We start from the raw sequence: 25460 nt of genomic DNA, 5'->3' as shown, positions 1-25460 counted from the left end.
GGTCCATCTTTCCTTGGGACTGATGATCCATCCTGGATCAGCCTGGAGCCCCACTGAAGACATCCAACAGGAGAAGTTTGATAACTTTTCAGGAGGTAGCTAGAGGGAAAGCTGTGTTTGCGGAGAAGCTGGTCAATACTTCAGGATATGTACTTCAGGAGGGTAACAGGACCACTGAGTGACCTCAAACTCTTCTCTCAGAAAGCCACACTGATGTTGGAACACTGTTATCCGTCTAGGCTTGTTACACAACATTTTTGGACATGATTCCTGAAATGGTTAACCTAGAGCACACCCCTTTTAACCAAATCAACAGAGGGGCTTAGGAGGGTGGGGTGTCTTTTTAGACTCCCAAAGTAATTTTCCATATTTGTTTTAACTTTCCATTAGCAAGCTGCAGTGAGACTTCAGGTATCAATGATCCTTACTGAGTATTTTCAGCTGCTCAGATAGACTCTAAATGTACACATTAACTAGTTAATGAACCTCTAGAATTTGTGCCACTGGAAAACATGAGGAACTGGTACCTACGGAAACCCCTGTTATTGTTCGAAGTTATTCCTTTACTGGATGTACTCAAAGACTTGGAATTTCCCATGGCAGGAAAAAAAAAATGTGAGTCATTCTTATAATTCAGGACATTGTCTTCAGAAGTTGCCTACAACTTCAAAGAAAAGTAAAACCATGCAGAGAAAGCATAAACTATTAGTAATTTCTATTTTGATACTTAGATTAGCCATTTATTTTACTTTTAGCATTGTATTGTCACCAGGCAGTGAAAGATAAGGGATGTTGCTTGTGCTGATAACTAACAAATATCACCTACATGTGTTTGCAAGTCTGTGTAAAGAGTGCAAGTCTGATGGTGGAGACTGCAGTGATAAAGGAAGTATCTGACAGAATGCATCCCCATTGCCCATTTTTGATCTAAAATGCTAAACTTTTTGATAGGACAGTTTATCAGCAGGAGGCATTTTCACATACTTATGCAGGCTTATGCAGGCACAGTGCTTGCTAAGTAGAAATGGGTCCAGCCCTTCCAGCACTGGTGGCAAAGTGGTATTTGCCAAAGAGTCCAATGCAATCATGTTTAGTCCTGAATCTGCAAAGGGACCTTGATATCACTATGATTCATATTTTTGAAGTTACTTGGCTTCTGGGCTGCTTGGGCCAAATCAGGACCCAAATCCCAGAATCCACCCCTTAAATTAGGCAACCAGACTTTTCAAAAACAGAGTAAGAGTTGCTATTGAAGGAAAGCTACAGGAGGAAATGGCCCTGACCTTTCAATAAGCTCTCAGTTTCTAGTCCCCTCACTTGGGCTCTAAATAATTTCCATGTCACACTTGCCCCAGGGAACTGAAGCCCACCGCACTCACTTCCCCCTTAGTACAGCCGCACTTTCAGAAGCCTCTGCCCTGGCAGGTAAAAAGCCAAGGAGGACACTGACAGCCCTTCCCACAGCCTGGGCAAGTGCAATTTTGCAAAGAAATACAAATGAACTGTGCAGAGCTCACATAACCCAAGTACGGATGGCCAGCAAGCACGTGGCGGTGGGGCTGCTTCTGGAGCAAGTCTGGGCATGACTTCACAGTCCCCTATAGTATCAGGTGTGATGCAACAGTAAGAAATAATATGCAAGTTGGAGATACTCTTCTTTATGAAATATGACGTATGATTACTTGAATAAATGTGCATGTGAACTGTATCACCCTGGGCAACAGAACAAAGTTGCATGTGTTTATATATGTCTTTAATAGTTACCAGACATATCTATTAAAAAATATTAAGCATAAATGTGAAAGTATTAGAACAAATTATTTAGATAAACTCTTCCTGTTAACTGCTTTAAAGCATAATTCAAAATGGTAATTTTTTCAGTCATGTGTCTTGTACTGAAATTGGTGGGAGACTGATATCCTCTCCCCAGCTTAAAGTGAGAAAATAGATGCATTTTAGTTCGGTTTGAATACCAAAGGTATTACCACACTCTTCAGCAGAGATTAGTCACACGTACAGTAGCTACACCTGCTTTCATTTCAACGCAGTTTCTGACAGCTGGCACGAGCTGCATGTGCATTGAAGACTGCTCGGGTTTTTTAAGAGTTATTAATAGTTCGCAGTGCTTGATCACGCAGCGGGTATCATCTCTTTGGCGAGAGCTGTGCGTGGCTCGGTGCAGGCATTACTTGTGGTGGTGAGAACCGTGATGTAACCTGACTTGCCGTGCACCTTCATGGAGACGGTCACTCTCCCGTGGCTGTTGGGGTTCCAGAAGCCTTCCAGGCAGTCCAGGAAGGATAAAAAGGATGCCTCATCACCCCCAGAAGCACGTTTCTAAGGATCATGGCAGCAGTTGGTTGTCCACGTGGGAAATTCGGGAAAGAATTAAGACAAGGATGTGTGGCCCCTTTCTGGCTGCCCCGTTTATGTAAGATTTCCCCTCTGGGAGACTTTCTCAGCACTTGAGAACCTTAGATAAAATAAGTTGCCATCATGGGTCATGCTCAATCACCTCTCCCAAATCCATCTGCACTGGCGAACAGGCTGTGTTGTGACAACAGAAAGCTTCTACCTGTTACAGCGGCAGTGCTTTCTAAATTTTGGAAGCACAGCTCTGCCAGACTGAGACACAAATTAAAATGTAGGCAATTTTGATTATTTTTTTTTCCCCCATTCCAAGAAGGATTATATGATAACTATTGATCTGTAGATTTATCACACCAAAATATTGTGATGCTGGCTTAACAGAAGGTAAACTGCTTTCTTAAGACAAGCCCAGAGCAGTATGTTGAACTCCCCTCACGTTTTTCTGCAACCAGAAAATAATATCCTTGAAGTGCAGATAGGGCAGAGGCTGGATGTTAAAACCCTCAACTTGTCATAGACCATTATGAACTTCAGCAAGCTTTTGGCTTTCTTTGACATAAAGATCACCTTCTGCCTAAAAGAATGACATTGATACGACTCTGTCCTTACACTTGATCATTATTCTTTGGAGGAGCCGTCACTTGAAATCCTACTTTTTTAAAAAAACATGGCAGCATCAGGAGTCGTGTTCGGGCCTCGTCTCAGGAGAACATAATATCAGTTGCTCACAACTCACTTGATGTCATTCTTTGGTGAGGATGATTGGTTTGAGATGGGGCTCAATACAGAACCTAGGTCGGGACTATTTATTCTGCTGAGCATGTTTCTCAGCACACAAGGTCCTGCTGTCACCGGGTCCAGACGGAGCGCATAAAATAACCACTTGTACAAAGGTAGTAATTTCTGTGTATTTTTGTCAGAGCACTCTGCCAATTTTAATGTTGTTCTTTAAGCTGTCCTTCCTCTAGTTTGTTTTTCAGAGGGTTTACTTGAGCAAAGCAATGTTAAACAGTAACAGAGGGTTACAAATAGACCGAGTAAATGAACTGTGTTTACGATACCTACCGTCTCAAAAGGAAGCAAGCATCCCTTGCCAAAAAATGTTTTAGCTTGTTACTCTGAATGCACTGTATGGTGCAAAGGGCAAATATCCCAGGGCAAAGAACCGGTAAGCAGTCAGTACCAGGGAATAGCTCTTCTTTCCCTCAGGAGTTTGCATCTGCCCATTTTATCTGCTCGTGGTACAGGTAACCGGCAGGAGACTCTTTGCCACCCATCCTTGGAGCAAACCAAGCAGCTAACTCTGCGGGAACCTGATTTTCTTTGGGATCGCTGGCTGTAAAATAATTCAAGAATGAATAAATTGTAATAATCAGAAATATTTAATTGGCCTTACGTAGCAGTGTTATCAGGGGACAGATTTAGCTCCAGGCAGTGCCTCCATAATTTTGGAAAAGGTTTATTTTTAACTCATAGCTGAGAAATGACTGGATAAAAACATTTCCCTCTGTTCACTTAAGAAGAATCACCAATTGCGGTAGCTTTCAGTGCCCTCAAGTGCCTGTTGCACTCAAAACTGAGGTACTTTCTCTCCTGTTATTGCTCCTTGGAAGCATATATTCCCTTTCAGCTAGAGAACTGTTGATATATTGATCAATACACTGGACCCCTCACTCATCCTTATGCGAGCAGAACACAGGGGAGCAAAATGTAATGCCTTGTTATTGCTATTGTGACCTCCGCAGTGCATATTTGACCCCACAGAAAACCAGTTTTCTGCCTCAGTTGACAGGCAAGATAAAAAATATTGATAATAGTAGACGATGCTCAGAACCTCATAGGAAATGTCCCTCACCTTCTGGTGCTGGGCCTTCATTAGTTTTCCTTTCTTGCAGACCTTTTAAACTCGATTTTTGGAAGATGTAGTAAGTGCACAAAGTCAAAGGGTAAAATTAGTTTACAAAAAAAGTATTGTCCCTTTTAAGCTGCAACCAATTGTTTAACAATTTCAGCATAACTTGCCTGGAAAGCTCTTCTCTCTATACTGTACTGCAAGCCAGGGTGGAAGATAAGCTGGGGTCCTGTCCTAGAAATTATACATCTAAATTGCTGTCTATGCTGTAGATGAAAGTAGGCAGAGCTGAACTGTGTTGGTTTTGCAACACATTGTCAGCTGGTTTATTCCCTAACTCAGGTTAGGTCTGGATCCATTTTATGCAAAGCTATGGATGCAAGCTTCTGGGACACCAAACTTCAAAGGCAGCGTAGGAGAAGCAGTTGATAAAGTCTGACCCTTAATTTCTTGTTAACACACCTTGATATTTCTTAACTTGATGGAGCTGATCATCTTTCCGTCATCTCAGCCAAAACATTTGGTTTTTCCTTTGTTCTAGGCATGGAGAAGAAAGTCATAGAGTTCATGCTCTAGGAAATAAAGCCAAAGACAACACCGTCAAAAAATACTTGGTTTACCTTCAAAGGCATTTTTTCTTGAAACTCTTTTCTTTTATTTCCTTTATCTACCTTTTCTAAAATATGCAAAATATTTTAAAAAAAAGACTTTCTGACAGAAACAAAAGAAACTACTGTTTCTACAGACATGTTGGGTTGGTTTGGTGTGGTTTCATTTGGTTTGGCTTGGCTTGGCTTGGCTTCACTTGGTTTCAAATCTATTTTCTTTGAAAAACAGGTGTCTTGTATTTGTATCTATGTTGGTATCTGGCTTCTAGAGATTATCTGGAAGACTGCATGAATTTATTTATGCTATTTATTTGTGTTAATGGCCAGTTATCAATATGATATGAGATACTCAAAATGAATGGCAGTTGTTCTGTGCCCTGAAGGAGTTACATGATTGAATATGGCATATTGACTGCCAAAAACTTTAGGAAAAGGAGAATTTGAGGGTAATACTAAGGGATAGTAGCATTACTGTGATTGTACAGACTCCTTATGGGCACAGATGAATTGACTCATTCTTCAAAGTTCGGTCTTATGTAGGAATTCATCATCACGTGTTTCCCCTGTGCAAGAATCATCTTCTCGACGACAGATTATGCGAGAACTTCAGTTAAAATAAGGACGGCTTCTTACAGAATGCACCTGTGCAGGTGGATAACTGTGTCGTGATTGCTAGTAAAGCAAACATCAGGCTTTCTTTTCCCTTACATTTTATGATGTTTTAAAATCATTTACATTTTCATGTAATATTTTATAAATAGGGACCAGCCAGACTATTAATTTCAAGCCTCAGGGTTGTCTATATAATCAGCTAACCAGAAAAACTGAGCAGTTAATGGAAACTGGATGTTTTTGTGTTTGTTGTATGCCTCGTGCTACATCTGTTTCCAATGCTACTCTTTTTACAATTTCAGCACTGAATTACATCCAATATGTAGCATATCTCAGGCCAAGCAAGACCTCAATGAACAGCCTGGCAATAAGATACATAGGCGATCTGCAGCTGAAGATTTTATTTCCATCTACGGCATAGGACTTGAACCAGCAGAGAATGAATTTGACTATGGTTTATGCAATGAAGTAGTTAACGTAGCTTGCTCACCTAAACCTGATGCTTTCAATCCTTGTGAAGATATCATGGGATACAACATTCTGAGAGTCCTGATATGGTTTATCAACATTTTAGCTATCACTGGGAACATTGTTGTCCTCATTATTTTAATAAGCAGTCAATACAAACTCACCGTACCTCGTTTTCTAATGTGCAATCTTGCATTCGCAGACCTCTGCATAGGTATCTATCTGCTGTTTATTGCATCTGTGGATATCCAGACCAAAAGCCAGTATTACAACTATGCCATAGACTGGCAAACTGGGGCAGGATGCAATGCTGCAGGATTTTTTACAGTGTTTGCAAGTGAACTCTCAGTCTACACGCTGACTGTCATAACTCTGGAAAGGTGGCACACCATCACCTACGCCATGCAACTGGACCGCAAGGTTCGATTTCGTCATGCTGTGATTATAATGATTTTTGGCTGGATGTTTGCTTTCACGGTGGCAATTCTTCCCATATTTGGAGTCAGCAGCTACATGAAGGTCAGCATCTGTTTGCCCATGGATATAGAAACATCATTTTCTCAGGCTTATGTTATATTTATTTTAGTGTTGAACGTACTCGCATTTGTGATCATATGTGCCTGCTACATCTGCATCTACTTTACTGTGAGAAACCCTAATGTCATCTCTTCAAACAGTGACACCAAGATTGCCAAGCGCATGGCCATACTGATCTTCACGGACTTCCTCTGCATGGCACCAATATCTTTTTTTGCAATATCAGCCTCACTCAAGGTTCCTCTCATCACAGTGTCCAAATCCAAGATCCTTCTGGTTTTGTTTTACCCCATCAATTCCTGTGCTAACCCATTCCTCTATGCCATTTTCACAAAGACTTTCCGCAGGGATTTCTTCATTCTGTTGAGCAAGTTTGGTTGCTGTGAAATGCAAGCCCAGATGTACAGAACAGAGACCTCCTCATCTGCTCATAATTTCCACACGAGAAATGGCCCTTGCTCTCCTGCATCGAAAAACAGTGATGGGACTATTTATTCATTGGTTCCTCTGAATCACTTGAACTGAAATGCTTGCATGAATATGTGTCTGAGGCTGTGTGATAATCACTTTCAACTGTGAATTTGAATAATGACTTCAGTGTAGCATGTAAACTTATTTTTTATGGGAAAACATTTTTTTTTTCCACTTTGCTATTTTTATTCAATGAACAGCCATCAGAGATGACACATTATCTTCATCAGTTCTTGACGGACAAAGAACAAAACTTCAGTATGTGCCAAAGTGTTCTTGTAGAATTGTCTCAAGAAATAAATGAAATTATAAACTGGTATCTCCCACCATACAGGCAGAGATTCCCTTCATTTTAGGAAGATGTTAGCTGCTTACTGAGAATTAAGTAGTGTTTATAAACAGTTGAAAGAAAAAAGTATGTAGAATTAATTTTTTTGTCCGTGAAATATGTTACAAGAATGACAGATAATTAGCTCTTTTCAATTAATCATATCTCCTGAGGTTACAGGAGACAGAATGCCAACTTAAAGCCCTCCTTCAGCACAGACTTACTAGGAATGGGAGTATCTTGCATTGTTTCCATTTCTGTTCCCCACAGCAGAGGGGCAGGAGGCATCTCCAGCTAGGCTGGTGTTAACTGTTCCACGCTGCATGGACCTGCCTTACTCTGCACAAAAGTGTCGCTTTTGATAGGATCTGTGGTGATCTGGATGGCAGGGTCAGGGAACCAGATTTCTTTCCAGTTTAGATCAGGGAGTTTGGTTTGGGGTTTGTTTTCAAGTTAAGAAAGAGCAAGAACAAGAGCAGGAGAACCCATTCATAATAAGGAGGATTTTCTCAAGTTGTTCCCACAAAGTTGGGTTGAAAACACTTTTGTGCAGCTGGGCTCCTTGGGTATGGCAAGATAGCTCAACAGTCTGCTCTAACATGATACCTGGGTCAGGTTTGCAATGCAGCAGTATTAGTGCATTGCATTGTCTGGGCTACGTAAGGGACGATGGATCCAGATATGACTTTTGAAAACCTGAACAAAAGTTTCTGTGAAATCCTAAACGTTCTCTTTCACTTTTCCTTCTAAGACAATCCTTCATGTGCACATTATCAGATGATGGTCCAGACTCAAAGACCTGAAAGAAACCATACGCTGCATATGTTGAAATAACAAAAAAAAGAAAAAGCTTTTAATCAAGTTTTCCTGATTTTACAGGGGTTTTGAATAACATCTCTATGAACATACAGGGTTTTTTACATTATTTGAATACCAAACTTTTTGACGGTTAATCACTACAAATCACACCAAAGATTTAGGGTTGAGTAGGATTTTCTCATGCTGATTGTGTTTCTATGTGGGCATAAAAGAAACCTCACAAGGACAGGAGTCTGGGCTTCATTCTCACCTAACGGAAAATTCACAGGTTTGTCCCATGAGATTACAAATCTTTGGAGTCTTCATGGTTAAATGTGAATATTTATTTTGAATATTTCCTCCCTACAACACCTAAAATTTCAGTAGCAATTCTTGATGCTTCCATCCATAATTTCCCTTGTCATCAGCTTCACATTTCAGCATCTGAACCTGATGCGAATAACTACAGATGATTATTCATTCAGTCCTAGCCAGGGAAGGAAGTATCAGCTCCCCAGTGCATAAAACAGGGGAGATCAAAGATACTGTGTTCTGGGAGGAGGGAGGGGGGAATTTCATTACTCAACACAAGTAATAGTCCCTCCAAGATCCAGGAGAAGGAAGAATCAAAGAGCAAAACAGGAAAGACAGCCCATCTCTGGGAAGATCTTCTGACTACTCAGAGGAATCATTTCTTCACAAATGCCTTATGTCATATACAGTGTACTGGTGTGCAGCCCTTAACATCCATCCTGATGGAAGTGTCTGAATGAAGATGTTCCAAAATGATGAATATTCCAGCTGCATTGAAGAAAGGCTCCTGAATCTATTCTTAGGCCAAAAATGAGGTGTGTTCCTTGGCAAATGCTAGCCCATTTTTGTTGATAAATAGGGCAAATTCTCCTAGCGCATCACACCTTTTTGCCTGGGCCCTGACGGTTTGCAAAGGCAATAGGATGAGAGCTGGCAGTGCAGGAAAGCGCAGGCATAGTCTAGAAGCCAGTCTTGTAAATCCTCTCACAGCTACGTCAGGCACGTGAGCTCGGTGCAGCTCATCCACTTCATGCGAAACCATTGCCCGCACATTTGCAGAATAGGGACTCAGTTAAATATGTTTTACAAACAAACACCCCTGAAGAAAGACTTTGCAGGGTTGTGTCTTGTAGCCGGAGTCAGACCGGAGCCCAAGGGATGAAGCCATCTAGCCCATGGCTCCTCCCCCAGAGGAGACAAGGGATGAGTGACACTTGAAGAGCAAGTAGAGCCTGCATAACCACACATCTTGCCTCATCCCTAGCAGGAAGACAGCACAGAAATACTTGAGGCACAAGTCATCCTGCCCACGCGTGCCGTGCAGGAGCTCCGGGGGCAGCTCAGGCTGTGGCAGCAGCTCCAAAGCTGGGAGGCTGACCGTGTGGTTGCCAAGACAAAAAACTCCTTCTTATGGTCCTTAGATCTCCTTGCCTTTCAGTATTCTTTGGATTTTAATTTTAAGCATCTTCCAAATTGTGAGGGGCATTGTAGGACCTGTTACTTTCCCTTTCTGCGACATTTGTCCTTTTATAGCAATTTTTTAAAGCAGTGTTTTTTTCTTTGAAGAAAGCCATAGAAGAAAAAAAATGCAAGATACATTTTATTCATGCTTGTAATGTAACAGAAAAGCCTGCTGGTGTTTGGTGTGGATTTTCTCAGCACTGAACAACATGTTTATGTGTGTAATCTTTAAACTATTTTACATTTCTCTTTCTGAAACCTATTTTAATAAAACCAATATCAAAACAAAGTGCCTTGAGAACAAGTGTATGGACAGAGATATGCTGACAAAGTATGCAATAAATGTAACTACTTATCTGGAGAGCTCCATTTATGCGGCACAGCCTCCACAGTCAGGTCATTGTGACCTACGAATGAAACTTAGCTGACGAGACTCCGCAAAGGAAACCCTTCTGTAGCCTTCTGGAGAGTTAACAAAGCACAGAAAGGTATGTTTGAAACCTCTTAAACAGATAAGTTAGCAGCACTGACCCGTCTTTGTTTTAACCAATCTCTTCTATAATGCACATTTCTTATGAATAAGATATAAACCATTGACAGAACTTTGACAGGAGTTTTTCTCCTTTTTAATATATATAAATGGCTCTTCTTATGTGATGCACTCTAATTTTCTTTCCCACTTTTTTATAGCCAGGGCTTGGAGCTCTGTTTTGTTGAGTTTTCTGTTCAGATAAATAAGTGTGTCTGTGTGTGCACACGTGTGCAAGTATGTGTAGGAGAGACAGGCCACAGGTAACAAGGAACCCGAGTCAAAGCCTAGCTCTGACTCACAGGAAAAATCTTGGAGTTGTTCTAAGTTGGAGCCCGTTGCTAGCTCACTCCAAAGACCATCCGGCAGTCAACAATATTGTAATACCTTCTGGTTTTCCTCCATACCCTTATGTGGCCCTTACCTTTCAGTCTCCACCAAGCCACAGAAAATGCCCAGTTAAAAAGTTATGGCTGTCTTTGCCCTTACGGTGCCTCATCAGAGCGACATAAAAAGACTGTGTCGGCAGTGAATTTGTTGCCTTTCAGGACATGACAAACTTCATCTGCTTGATAGAAGCATGTACCTTGTGGGGAACCCGTCCCTGACCTCCCCAAGAAACACATATCTGGTGCTGTGACCGGAAGTGGGAATTGGGGCCACTTCGGCTTGGCGGACTAAAGGCCACCTCAGGAAAATTGCCACCACGGGTAAAGGTAATGGGAGCAGCTGGTCAAAAGCATCAATAAAAGCAAAAACCTGACTCAGTAGAGAAAATGAACCATGAGCCATTTTCTTTGCAACGCTGCTCTGGGGGTTGCACAGATATGCCAAGCAGGGTTTGCTCATTAGAAGGCAGGTCTACGTTTGAGCTTGTTAAGAATGCAAGATGAGGCTTTGCATCCCATTTAGCAAGTCTTCAAATCATTTGGCCACATTTCTTTCCTGTAGATTCCCTCCTAATCATTCCACTGAGGGCACAGCAGATAATCTTACATTTAATTTATGCAGCTTTGTTGTTAAGAAGAGTTAATAATGTGAAATTATTTATCCTCGAGGAATAATTTAACCATATCTCCCCCCTCCCCAAACGAAAGAACAGAAAAGAAAGGTGGGCCTGGTTCAAACAGTCAAGTAAGCACATACAAACATCCTCACAGGGTTGCCTCTTTAATATGGGCATGTGTAATCTCCCACTGTGTATGTAAATGCAAACTGCATGTACACGCTCTTCTTCAGAGTGAGTTTTTGGTCTAAGTACTTGGTTGCAAGCACGCATTTGAAAATCTGGGCCTTGTTGCTTTAAAATATTCAAGCACAGGAGTAGGATTTCATAGCTGTCATCTGGATAATTAAACTCTTCATTAACAGTTGTTCTCCAACCAGTAGGTGACCTTTAATTAGGGATGTAAGTACTCAGAAATGGATTTCAAGCATTAAGAAACTGCAGAGGACCCTTTACCCCCCACCCCCCAAGTCCATTGAAAACCTTTTGTAACGCATTGGTTTTCCAAGAGAAATAATGTTGTGTGAGACAAAAATATGTTTCCAGGTCCAGCACATCAGATAAATGCTTCCCTTAACCTTGTTGTGACTAAAATATTGTATTTTCTTTTTTCTGCTCATGCAGACTTTGCAACGTGTTACCTGGCTCTTCGTTACCCTAACCTGGACACCTGCACTAAGTTGTACCCACACCAAAAAAGAACAGAAAAAATTAGCAAGATCACAATGAGATGATGATCACACACAGATGGGAACATGCTGTATTTATGAGTGGGTGGAAGATTGCAGGGCAGGACTGAGCAATATGGGCTTTTCTGTTGAGTCGTCTGAATATGCAGTGCTAAAATTCTGCATTAAAGGGGCTATTTTGGCTGAAGTATAGTTCCCAGGGAACAAGTAATACAAATTTGCATGGGAAAATCCCATGGAGGGATAAGCTTAATAGGAAGTTCAAGTCACATGTTTTTACTTCATTGTTAAAGAAAAAAACCTGAAAGATTGATATAAATAGTGTGTATATGCTGTCTCTGGAAAAAGGGATAGCAGCTCCTTTAGGGGCCATCCAGGCTCCACACTGCACCATCAACAGTTCACCTTTGCATTGCAATTCTTAGTATTGCTTGTGAGCTGCAAATGCTTAATTAGCTTTAAAAGCTCCCAGTTTCTTCTTTTGTTGCCTGTGCTGTACGGACAGGCATACGCCCCTTGGACGTCTGTATTCTTGCCTCTTCATTGCCTCAGCTTTACCCCATCTTGGTCCTTTCCATGATGATGGTTTGTGCTGCCTGTGCTTAAAAATTCTCTGTTTTTACCTGCAGCCATGTATGAACAGATTCGCTGTCCCTTAGAAATATTTCTTCAGGAATCCACAGTGGGAAGATCAGAAGTCTGCTCATTGCTCTGTGTATTGGGGTGCACGTGTTTTCTCATGCTGCCTTCCAATTTCTGTCTCCCATTTTGGTTATTTGTTTGACTGTTGTGAGGATAGCTAGCCCTTTCCCAAGCTTACAACGTTCTGCTTTGAAACAGTCACTGTTTGAGCCAGCCAACTTCAATAAATCAGTGTGAAACGCACAGATCCCTCTCCCTACATTCTGGACTTCATTGGGGAAAAAAAAAAAAAAATCTTATTTTTACATAGGTGATTCAGAGTTTTCCTTCTCTGCATTGCATCTTTGCCTTGTCCCACAGATGCCATGGTGGCATAAGGCATGCCTAAGTGCCCTGGGGGAAGACTGGGGGAGGGAGGAAACACAGTCTGGAGAACGTGGGGCCATCAAAAGTTAGAAAAGCACAGCCAAATTGTAGCAGCTTTTAAATGATCCCCACATGCCCCAAGGACTACCTGAACCCATATCAAGCAAAGGCCAAAGCCTTTCTCTTGTTTTCATTCCTGCACCAAGTTCTGCACTAAGACAGAATTCACTCTACCATGGAGTCTCTGCGTATGTCTATATGGCACGAGGCCGTGCCAAAATACCAAGTTAACGAGGGCACCAGAAACAGTGGTTTTGCTCAAAGCTGTACCTATGCTAATACACTGTTTCTCAGCAGAGCTAACTTGCCTGGACTAGGCAAAAATTGAGTCAAACTAGACTTTTTTCTAGAGCTGGCATATCCATGGCACTGTGTTTTCACCATGTTGAAGGTCGGGAGGTTTTTCCAGAAACTTCCACTTCGCCTGCTACCCGACATTACCTTTCTCCTGGACTACTTGTTCTTTCTTCCTTCGACAACCACCGCTGCCCACACCACCACTTTCAGTGTCACTTTCCCTTCCTCTCGTGGACAGTGGCATCTTTTTGCATGTTTCTACCAGTCACAACTGAAACACTCATTAGTCACCAAAAAAGCTTTCAAGACATCAGTATTCTATTTTTTCACATAAAGGTGTTGTTTACCTCTTGGTAACACTCTGCCTACAGAATATTTTCCCATGCATTTAACACCATCGTAACTAGCGCTCAGCTTCAGCACCCGTCCTGCAGCACGCCATTAACGAAGGCACCAGCTCAGTAGTGCCTTTGGTCTTGGTTTCGCTGCCCCTTGTGCACCTGCGTGAACTAGGCAAGCACTGTCATTCTCAGCTCCTCGAAAGTGACCTCCCGTTTTTACTGCCCTGATTTTAGGTGCTAGTCCTCTTTTGATGTTCATCAGTGCCAGCAGAAGAGATCTTCTCTTGTCCGTAAGGAAGGCCATCTGTAAAGTCACATGAAACTGGGGAGGAAACAGGCGACCAGCATTCAGAACAGGACACTTGAAGGGCAGCCAAGTCACAACATATGTAATAACAATTTGGCCTCTGTCCTTGTTACTTTAGGTAAACCTCCATGTATCATGTAGCACCGTGGGGCAGCATCACCATCGCTGAGCTGTGTCCCAGAACTCGCTGTGTCAGGGCTGCAGTCTGTAAAGCACTGTGGGACCTCCCATGGGAAACGGAACACAGCAGCATGCATTTGTCACCACAAGTTAAAAAAGGTCACTAACAGTTAACTAGTTAGGCAATTAGGCAACTAATTACACAACTAATTAGGTCTGACCTTATTTCTGGAAAAGAACCATCCAAGAATCCTTTAGTTTGTTTCCTCTTTAGGAATAATTCATCAACAAATACATTTATTTTATTTCTGTGAAGGGTCCCATGTGACTCATAGCCCAAGTGGCTTCTGGTTACTTCTTTCATAATTAAAGATCCGGTGTCACTTTTTCAATAGGTGAGAGACACCACCAGTGCTCTGTCTGGCATCCTCTTGCCTAGCAGACACAGATGGTGATGCCTAAGGCGGTGAGCGAGCTGAGGCTGTTTGCATTATGCACGCTTCCTTTGCTCATAAAGCTATTACCATCGCCACACTTTACTCACTCTTGCAAAGCTCTGGTTAACAGTTGCATGTAGAAATAGTGAAGAACGTATGCAGAGATCTTCAGAGGGACCTAAGGAATTAGGTAGCCAGGATTCATGGACACTCACAGGGACACCTCCTTTGAAGATGAGTTTTTAGCTTCCCTTTAATCTCAGAAAACTGGGGAAGGGGTTATGATTTTGCACGAGACAAGATTATCATCTGCCCTATTTTAATTAATACTTACTTATGCAAACACTAGTCCCCAGCGGTGCCCTTCTTACCCTCATGGTTTTCTCCTCCTCCCAAAAGACCACAAGAACAAAAAGGCTTTTGAAAGGTAAGCCTGGAGAAGCACTCACTGCTAGCAGAGTGAGGAGAATCACAGATGAGGGAGGGATAGCATCCAGGAAAACAAGATGCACTTAGGAGCTTTTGCCATATGCCAGAGGTAGAATTATTTTCTTAAGGCTGCACCCAGAAACCAGATGGTATTGGGGCAAAATCTTCCATGTCCTGTGCTCTTCAGCCAGCAAAGAGAAGATGGCTGTCTGAGGAGAGAGTCCTAGTGAGGCTGTCAAAGGCTTTATCCCTTTTTTAATGTTCGCAAACTCTGAAGAAACAGTGTTGAGGAAGGAGGGAGGGGGAAGACAGGGAGAATGAAATTTCTCTTACTTAAAATAAGACTATACAAATAATTCTTATGAGGGGAGTGAAAAGATTTGCATTGAGGAGGCTCATGAAAAAACAATGTTTAATTTTTCTAAGCTGGTCTTCCTGCGAGCAATGCTTTGCACCAAGACTAATATTCATCCTCGTTCAGAGAACCAGCACAAGGACTATTTCCACAATAAATGACCTTTAAAGTGGGGCTGACATGATGTGTAAGTTTTGTGCTGGCCCTCTGCACTGCGGCGAATTGCATGTTGAGGAGGGAACGCTTGCCTTTCACCTATGAAAAATTGCCCACGCCTGCCCCATCTCCCCCAGCTACTCCTAACACACATTTGTTTATGTGCCCTTTTGGCTCCAAGGCGCTGCATCATGAAATAGCACCAGAGCAACATGCTATTTAAAAAAAAAAAAAAGTGTTGTAAAATTCTTCCTTGAAGGATAGGTGACTCCTGCCTATTACTAGGGAGCAGGACAGTCTTTTTTGAGTTGAATGTCCCAGAAAGGAGGCAAACAAACTACAGGAGCACCTGAGCTCATCTGCTGTAGCTGCATGGAGCTGAGGGCACACAGCCCTGAGGAGAAGGACTTGGGGGTATTGGTTGATGAGAAGCTCAACATGAGCCGGCAGTGTGCGCTTGCAGCCCAGAAAGCCAACCGTGTCCTGGGCTGCATCAAAAGAGGTGTGACCAGCAGGTCGAGGGAGGGGATCCTGCCCCTCTTGTGAGACCCCACCTGGAGTACTGCGTCCAGCTCTGGGGGCCCCAGTACAGGAGAGACATGGAGCTGTTGGAGCAAGTCCAGAGGAGGCCACGAAGCTGATCAGAGGGCTGGAGCACCTCTCCTATGAGGACAGGCTGAGAGAGTTGGGATTGTTCAGCCTGGAGAAGAGAAGGCTCCAGGGAGATCTAATTGTGGCCTTCCAGTACCTGAAGGGGCCTACAGGAAAGATGGTGAGGGACTGTTCATCAGGGAGTGTAGTGACAGGACAAGGGGTAATGGGTTTAAGCTGAAGGAGGGTCAATTTAGATTAGGTGTTAGAAAGAAATTCTTTACTGTGAGGGTGGTGAGGCACTGGAACAGGTTGCCCAGAGAGGTTGTGGAGGCCCCATCCCTGGAAGTGTTCAAGGCCAGGTTGGATGGGGCTTTGGGCAACATGGTCTAGTGGAGGGTGTCCCTGCCCATGGCAGGGGGGTTGGAACTAGATGATCTTTGAGGTCCCTTCCAACCCAAACCATTCTATGATTCTATGAAAAAAAACAGAGGGAAGAAAGTCTGGGCAAAAGGAGGGTGCATTGGAGTTGGGTGTCTCAGCTCCCAGGCTCTTCAAGCAAACACCCTCCCCTCTGCAGAGGGTGGTTGAAGTGCTGGGAGGTGGCAAGAGGGCAGGAGAGAGCCCACAAAATCTTCTGTCCTCTCAACAACCAAGCAGCTGAGCTAGCCATTGCTTCTGGCAGGGATTTATGTGTATTCTTAGCTAGAAACAAATCAAATGATCTCCTCTGCTGAGTTACAGCTGAATCTACACATGCACACACAAAAAAAACCCCCCTTGTTTTGTCATCAAGCACCACCTTTACCACTGCTGAATGCAAGTCTCTCACTGCCTCACCACCTCCAGGCTTTATCTCCATCTTTTCCTTCAGTTTTCACAAAACCAATGCATTTCTAACCAAGTCCTTCCTACTACCAGAAAGCCTGTCTGCAGTGACCATCCCATTTGCCACTCTCCTGGTCTTCCCATGCCTGCGCGGGGTACTAATGTCTCCACTAGTGACAGAGTAAACTCTTTTCCCACCTCGTGTCTGCACGGCGACAGGCATGTGGGGACCACATCCCTTGCTGCTCCCTGGGCGATAATGTCAAAATCAACAATCATGGCATTGTCTGTGGACTGACTCGAGTCTCTTCTTCACTGCTCCGAGGTCATCAGAGCTGCATGGCCTGACAAACTTACACATGTGTATGCGAGGCGTGCTTTCCCCAGGCAGCTCAGTGCTTTTGCAGAATTGCTTTTGATCACGCGCCGCATCAGAGTAACTTGCAGAGAAAAGCATGTGAAATAATTGAACATATATTGTCCCATCTACTGTGCAGTCATTAAAGCAAAACAGATAGCGGGGGCTGCATGGAGGAGAGCAGGCAGTGGGCTGGGGAGTCTCTGCCCTCCCCTCTGTTTCACACAGGTCCTTCGTTCTTGTGAAAATAATTTATGCAAATGTGTATGATGAGCAAGGGAGCAAGAATGGAGCTGGGGAAATAAACATGTTGTGCTTTGCTACTGCATTGTTCTTGCTACTTGTTAAGAGCCTGGGCACAAAAGTAAGATGGTGCTTCAACACCATTAACTACTCAACAGCATGATCTGCTGGCTCTGTGGGAGCAAATTGAGCCCGACAGCTACTCAAGGGCTGGCCCAGGATTTTTGGGGGGTGGGAGAGCTAGACCCTCTGCTTCCCCCTAAAGCCTACCTATTCTCTATGTGTAGCATTTTAAAAGCTAAAGCATCCACTTGTTCAGAACAGGAGAAAGCCAGTTACAAGGATCAGGTGGCACTTTCAGTGCCTACGGCTCTGCCATCGTTACAGCTCCTTCTTGTCATGCCTCCTTCCTTATTCACCAAGCTGCACCACATTTCTCTTCTGTAATCCACTTCTGTGTTTCCCTCCACCACCTCTCAAGGCATACGTGTTCCCTTTCTCCCTTTTTGCTCAAGTGCTTTTCTGTTTCTGCCCTTTCCCTCCCCGGTTCATTTCTTTGAACCAACCTAGATGTTTCACTTCTGATGGGAATATCCTGCACTTTTCAGGCACACAAACAGCTTAGAGGGGAGATTTGAGGGGCTCGAGGTAGGAAGCCTGAGCTTGGTCAAGAGGCTGATGGGTGGGACAATTTTTTTGAGAGATTTAGAAGAAGAAATGGAAGGAGAAGCCTTCGCCATGCCCAAAGGATCCCTGCGAGCATTTGTGTCCTGATTTGGGATGGACTTTTGCAACCAAAGACTAAACCCTTCAGAAGAGCTAGGTTTAGATAGATTGAGATGGAGAGGTAGAGATGCTAGCAATTATGAAAACTGACTGTCACATTATTTACAGGACAGTGGCTGGCATTTACCAGCTAATAAGAGCAATAGCAAAGAAAACTGCTATGCTTTAAAAGCCCTGCCAGACCAAAAAAAAAAAAAAAAAAAAAAAAGTACTGCTAAGCAGCTTCCAGCCCCAAAATCAGGCTGGCTGGATGCATGCACCCCATGCTCCGGAAGCAGCCCAGCCAAGCTCCTAGCACCGAGCAGCCGCTCCAGAAAGCAGAAATGCCAATTGCTGGGCAATTGCTGCAAACACACGTTTTTTTTTTTTCCCCCCTCTTCACATTCCCTAGCTCTTTGCACGTGTTCTCTGCCTGGTAAGCCCTGCAGGCAGAGAGGAAGGGTGCAGCATCTGCAGATGGGGACATGGTGGTGGGCTGCTTGCCGGCTCTTGCCAGCTGGGCTTGGTGGGGCCAGAGGACAGGGCAAGCTTGTGCAATGCACCCATGCTCTCCCAGCACCAGGGTTTTGTGACCACCTGCTATTTTTGTACTTATGATGCTTCATCACGGTTTCCTAGCCATTCCCTTTAATAGGATTAACTCACAGTTTCATAGAATATCCAGTCTCAACCCATCCGTATTAATAATTCAGAAGCTTCCCTTTCCTCTTAAAGCAGAAAGCAGCTGCCCTGGATTTCTACAGCATCCAGTGCTTAGCATATGAATGGGATGGCATTAGCTACCGCTGCTGCTCGATAGCTGTTTCGGTCGTATCTTTCAGCATTATTTATAACCTGATTGTGCCGCTTTCCAGACTCGACCTATGCATCTGCCAGGAACGGACTTCAGGCTTTCTTCTCCAAGCAGTGAGTATTGCTTTATCCTTTCTCACACCTGCAGCCTCTCCAAGTTCTTTCTGGAAAGCTCAGTTAACCCTTTCCTTTGCCATGACTGAGGGTGAAGAAACTATTATCCTCTTCCTCTGAACATCTTCCCTTAGACCAAAATTATTCCTCCCATGGCTTTTTCTGGTTTATCGACTAGAATAATGTGAGATATTAGTGTAGCATAATGAAAATGTGCACGTGGTACTAAAAAAAAGAACCCAAAACCAAAAACCACAAACAAACAACAGGACAGACTGACAGACTCGTTGCTTTCAGTTTAGAGAGCAATAGTCTTCACATTGCAACATACACTCTATAAGTTCGGTTCAAGCTTCTCTTGACCTCTGAGCCATTTCAGACAAATGGTATAAATTTTTCTGCAGAGGCTTAAGATCCTGACACATTACAGATTGTTGTGAAGTAAAACCTCATGAGTTATGCAGCTGCTGAGGCCAGAGATCCTTTTTTGACCTCTGATTTATTTTTCCTTCTTGGAAAGTAAGGTACCATGGCTATGCAGGGACATTTTTGCTTACTAACCAGTTCAATTGGAAAAATTACTATGGATTAGCAAATCCCATGCTTTCACACCTCAGTAAAATGTGCTTATTATGCCCAAGAACTTCTGACCTTGCAAAGCTTTTAGGTACGGCGTTTAAAAAAATAACAAAACCACAATCCCTTTTCCATAGTAATGCCCACATGCTGGCTGCTGTCAGGACACCGCTGGGCACCTCTTCTTCTCCTCCTCAGTCCTCGGGGACGCCGGCACTCCTGGCACATGTGCAACAGCTGGAAGTGCTCCCTCACTGCTCTGCTTCCCTAACATCTTTGATCAGGTTCAGGCCATCACGTCCCAGCAGAATTTATTGTGACAGGCTTTCACAGCAGTCACTTTGTGCTAGCGAAATAAGAAAAATACTAATAAATTCTGGTCTTGCTTTGTGGCAATACAATAGGCTTTTATGCTGGAGGCTCAGGCTCGCAGAAGGACATGAAAACCAGGGCTGAGCAGCAGGAGCTAACAGAAGTTTCTGAGCAACTGAAAACTTTTGAACGCTCTCGAAATCAGATGTTTTGCCTATGGGAATACAGCAGAGCTTGCGGCCAGGAAAGCTGGCATACAAATGACGGGCATGTCCCGCGGCAACGTCAGCCTCCTGGGGCAATCTGTGCATGAACGGCAGAGCTGCACAGTGCCAAAGAGGTGGGTGAGCAGCACCCCAAAGGGCACGTCCAACGTGCTTGCAAACATCAGGGTGCATGTGCAGCCCACCCATGCCCTTGTCTATGGAAAACATGCCACTGACGCTAATGAGAGAGTTTCAAGCTGCTGAACATCAAGGGAAATGTTGCTATTTCAGTGATATCTGTGGCCCAGAGAGATGCTGACGTTTCCAGCCCGTCACATGCATATCAGGTTTTCAAGGTGGTGGAAGGGGGCACCCACCACCGCTTCATCACTGGGAAATGTCCGAAATGCCCCGCAGAGGGCATAAACTGCAGGGGACAGCAGCTCCCTCCTGCTGCAGCCTCTGGCTCAGGAGAGAGCCGCGGAGCCAAAGGCGAGAGGAACGAGCCGCGCGAGACAGGGCCATCGCAGGGAGCCAGGGACACTACGCTTAGCTCTGCCACAGTTCACAGTACGCTTTGGGGGCAGGTTTTGCCTGGATTGGCCGTCGCTCCCAGATGGCACACAGTGGGCAAAGCATCCTCCAGCACGGCGCTGTCTCTTGGCTGCTTCCCCCAGGGCAGGTTCTGCCTGGATCGGCCGTCGCTCCCAGATGGCACACAGTGGGCAAAGCATCCTCCAGCACGGCGCTGTCTCTTGGCTGCTTCCCCCATCCAAGGTCAGCCCTGTGCCAGGGAGTCTCCTCCTCAGCACTGCTGTGCCTGAAAAATTAGTTACTCCGAGACTGACATTGCAACACGCTCCCACACACAGCTGCAGAGTGAGTTATTTAACTGCGTAGATATTATTGAAGTACAGACCGTAATGCCTGTTTTCTTTCCAAAGTGAAAAAAGGAGCATTACATCATGCCTATACTGAGAAATACTCCTTCCTTAAGGACAACAGCAGAAAGCTTATCTCAAAAAGCATGATAAAAATGCAAGGGTGCTGGCAGGTAGGGACATGAGAGGCTGGCTCCTTCCACCCCTGTGCCTGTGACCTTGTCCATGTTGTTCTGCTCCCCATCCATGGGACATAACTCTTTAGACAGAAGATGGGGTGTGCAAAAGAAATTTTGTGGTGCCTCCAACTACCTCTGCTGCCAATGCAGCAATCACACTTTGTACCATAGAAATTTGCAGAATTGCCAGGAGGAGTTCAGCGTGATGGAGATGTCGTGTCCTATCTGCATAAAAGCACTGAAGTGCCCAGCATCTCCTGGGGGGTCTGAGGAGATCAAAGGACTGTGGGGCTCCCCATGATGCACATTAAAATTTGACACAGGAGGGTGAAGGGGGGCTTCAGGGGATGCTCACATGGCCAGCCCTGACCCATGGCCAGCCCTGCTAGTCCAGCAGGTTGACTTGGCACAGGCAGTTTATACTGAATTTATCCCATCTACAAGCACAATGATCAGCATTTGCTGCTTTCTGCATGTCAACAATATCTGAAAGGTGCATAGGAAAAAAACCTCCTGTCACCAGAATAAGCCAGATCACTGACCGTGACTGGGGTTGTAGTTTCTCCTGTGCTATGTAAAAGATCCTCAGATTTCATTTCTACTGCCCGTGCTGTTGAAGCTGACAGGAGTTAGCATGCATTTAATACCAGGTGAGAAGTTGGAGACAGCGCTGCACACATGAGTGAACCCTTATAGGAGTCTGACAGAAGATATTTGCTCACAGCAAAAAGGCAGACATTTGTCTTGATATATCTTCTGTCACCTACTGCTGCAAATATGTCATTTTGTTGCTCTTTCTCCTCCCTCTCAAATAAGCATTTCACCTAGAAGGAAATTCAGAAAAATAGATTAGTTTCTTTCCAGCCCTATAACAGATGCACATTCACTTCCCTCTCTGTGCATTGGTAAAGACTTACGGTATGCTTTCAAGGAAGTTTTTTTTATGCATTTCCAGATTATTCCATTTAAAAGACTAATTATATCAGTAAAAAGACAATGATGCATGGGGAGTCAAGTCTGATATACTGGGGCAGCGATTGCTGTATAGGGCCTGGCTCTCTGAGGTTCTCAGTGCCTCTTACAAAATGCTCCACAGCTTAGCTTCCTCCTCAGGAAGAAGCAGCTCTCGGTGTTGCCTTGGGAGGACGAAGGAAATAAGTATTTTCCATATGTCCTTGGACAAAAGTTGATGCCCAGGTTATGAGTTTTGCATACAGACAGTTTAAAAGGGCTGCAGTGGTGGTGCTCACTGAAGATTTACCCTTGACTGATTTAATGATATCAGGTACTGTGTGGCGATTACACTGAGAAATTGGTATTAAAACTTCTTTAATAAGAAAACAAGTTTATATTTCTAAAAAGTAATAATCAAAGGAACAGCGTTTCTGAATTGCTAGCCGTACCACTGTTATCTAGTAAAATACCAAGAATTTAAGTGTCATATATTGGCCTGGTGTGTTCACACTTTATTTATGAATGATAATGATATAAAGGAATGCTTTCTTTGAAAAATTTGAGAAAAGTCTGAAAATTAAACCAGCAGCAGCAAAACCCGCACGACATGAAACTCTAAGCATCACCATGTTCCTGGAGCTATTCCTGGAAAGGTTGTCATATTTGTGTGAAATCTCAGGGAGGGAATGTATGCAAGCATTCTGCTCAGCATGAACCCCAAACACCCACCACACTGCTAGATTAAATGTAATAATATGTTCCAAAAGGGAGACACACTGCAAAGTGAGTTACACAACCCTTCAGTGCGTTTTGACACCCAGAAGGGAAAGGTGCCAGGGGAATGGGTTTTATGCTGCCAAACACACCAGATCCACAACAATGAACCACGAGGCTCCAAGAAAAACACACGGCCGCTTTGCCAGCAGCAGCAAACCATGACCACAGAAGGGAGAAGTCAGTCTCTGAGGAAGAAGGGTCTCTCCATGGGCTGGTTGCTCCCATCAGACCTGTCGCTGTTGTCTCCAGGACTGTGAGCAGAGGCTCTGCCCTGCAAAATATTTATTTCTTAAAAGCAGTGTTATTGACCATAAGTGCTTGTTGAGGAATGAACTTATTTTTTTGTGTAAGGGGACAAACCGGATGCAAAATGGAATTAGGGCGGTTTGCTGCCTTTCCTACAGTAGACTGGAAACTCATTCCAATGGGAGTGCCTGAATTTCATTAATTAATGAGAAAAGAAATATCTGTAATATAGTGTGCTTTGTTCATATGCTCTTAGCCTATGTGGTTTTATTCCTTAATATTTCCTTCCTGTCATTGGTCTTGTAAGAGTAATGAAGTCTTGAAAATAAAGGACACCCTACCTCACATCCTCCATCATTGAAGCTTTCATGATATATATGATTTATCATATGAACATACAGAGTATCACACTAGCAACATGATCAGAGTAGGGGGTTAATCTTAGCCCCACAAAGGAACAAAACCGTGCAACTCATTGCTTAAATCACGGTGTAAATCTGAATCGGGACAAAACAATCCAGTTCTCCATTAGGTATGCACCTAGTGCTTTCCAGGTTGCTAGAAGACTATATTCTTCTCAGGGCTAGCTCAAGGCACCTCAGTTGGTTTTTTGCCCCAAGGATGAGGACAAAAACGAACGAATGCAGGCACAAAGCAGAACTGCACTGAGCGCCATCCAGCTCCACGCAGCGCTGTTCCCCCGGGGTAAACCGAGCCGGACCCATTTTGAAAAAACCTCTTTTTTCTTTATCATCTGCTTGGTTGGAGGGTCACAGGAAAAAATTAGTCTTTTTTGAAAATATTACTACACCTTACATTATTGCTTTTCTTCTAGAATCTGAAGTGACTGGCCTGTCTTTATTGGAACAGATGCTCTATGGCATTGAATCCTGTATTAATTAATTGTCTTCCTACAATTAGTCAGTGTGTCCATTCCTGTAGGCAGGCTGGGGAACTGTGGTTTACAGACCTGGGCAGCCTTCTACATTCAGCTCTCTGGGGGTCTGAAAACTGCAAGGAAATAAAAAATCTGGTACATAACAAATACCTAACAGCGACTGGCAGCGAAACTGTTTCTACCAACTCCTGCATGCGAGCTCAGACAAATGAAGGCCCAGAATACTTGCCACGTGGCTTTTATTAATGATCTTGAAACAAATCAATGAGATTCTGACACCAGAAATTTGTGCTGCTCTGGAGGTAGCTAAATTATCCTATTTGCAATTTCTGCTGAAGATTTCAGTTTCTCATAGATCTCAAAGAAAATCCTGCTGGAGCTGGTCAGGAACCAGAAACCAGTTGAGTTTCACATGACTTTTGAGTTTGATGGAAAGTCTTTCTCACTGCTGGGTAGAAGGCAGTTACTGAATTTAATTATCTCAAGCCACAGTCATAAAAAGAAAAAAAAAAATCAGATATATTTGTCTTTGCTTCACAACACAGGGAGAGAAAAAGAAAGAAAAGAAAAAAAAAAAAAGAAGGAAAACTGCTTAATTTGGAACTACTGTCAAAATGTGCTTTAAGGGTTCATTGATGTTGTTAACTGAGTCTAAGTCAGTGTAAAGAGGAATGCTTTAAATGTGTGAATATATTCAGCACATCTGCACACGAAGCTGGGTTGTTTATGGTGACTACCCTGTAAGGAGAGACACTCGCCCGAGCCAGGGCTGCGTTAAGCTGCAAACCCTTCCTTCCCAGAGCGCGTGCGCGCGTCTCGTAGTCTCAAGCAGAGATGCTCTGCAGAGATGCTCCGTCAGCTGTGAGGCAAAGGCAGACACATTAATGATGTATTAGTGCACCAAAGCCTGTTGTTCTAGGATTCAAAGCCGCACTCCAGTGATGTAGTGCAACCACAGGTGGCTTGCGCTGAATATTGAGATTATGCGAGGATTTTTCTTTTAAAGGTAATCTCACCACTCAGTTTGTGTCGCTTGTTTTCAGTGTTTTGTTGGATAGCTTGGGAAATAACGGATTCATATTTTTTTTTCTTCTCAATTTCTTGATTGCTCTGAAAACGTGTAAGAAATTTATTTCAGGTCAGATCAGGATATTTACAGTTTCACCTGAAAAATGACAAAGAAAAACTCTACAAAATATATATTCTGGATTAAGTAAAAAAATGTTATATTTGACCTAAAAATCAAATGCTTTGGATATAGTTTTCTGTTATATAATCAGGTCTCATATTTTAAAACAAAATTTGTATTAATTTTAAATGAAAAATAATGCCTTGTGGAAATTTTAAAAAGTAATGTAAAATATTGGAACAAAACCTTTCATTTCAAAAATAAATAAATTCAAAGCAAACATTTAATTGGTTTTAGTTCTTCAAAACCATGTTTTTT

General features: G+C 43.4%; 1 protein-coding gene across 1 annotated transcript in view; it reads left to right on the top strand.

The window, feature by feature from the left end:
• The window catches only part of FSHR (follicle stimulating hormone receptor), an 83090-nt gene extending 76118 nt beyond the window's left edge, over window positions 1-6972 (top strand). Inside the window, exon 10 of the mRNA XM_054822973.1 lies at window positions 5745-6972. Within this exon, the coding sequence (XP_054678948.1) occupies window positions 5745-6972 (1228 nt within the window). The remainder of the gene's footprint in view (window positions 1-5744) is intronic.
• Window positions 6973-25460: the final 18488 nt, after the last annotated feature.

The sequence above is a fragment of the Grus americana genome, chromosome 3 (assembly GCF_028858705.1).
Source record: "Grus americana isolate bGruAme1 chromosome 3, bGruAme1.mat, whole genome shotgun sequence".
In the NCBI taxonomy this organism is placed as follows: Eukaryota; Metazoa; Chordata; class Aves; order Gruiformes; family Gruidae; genus Grus; species Grus americana.
This window is presented reverse-complemented; position numbering and strand designations above follow the sequence as displayed.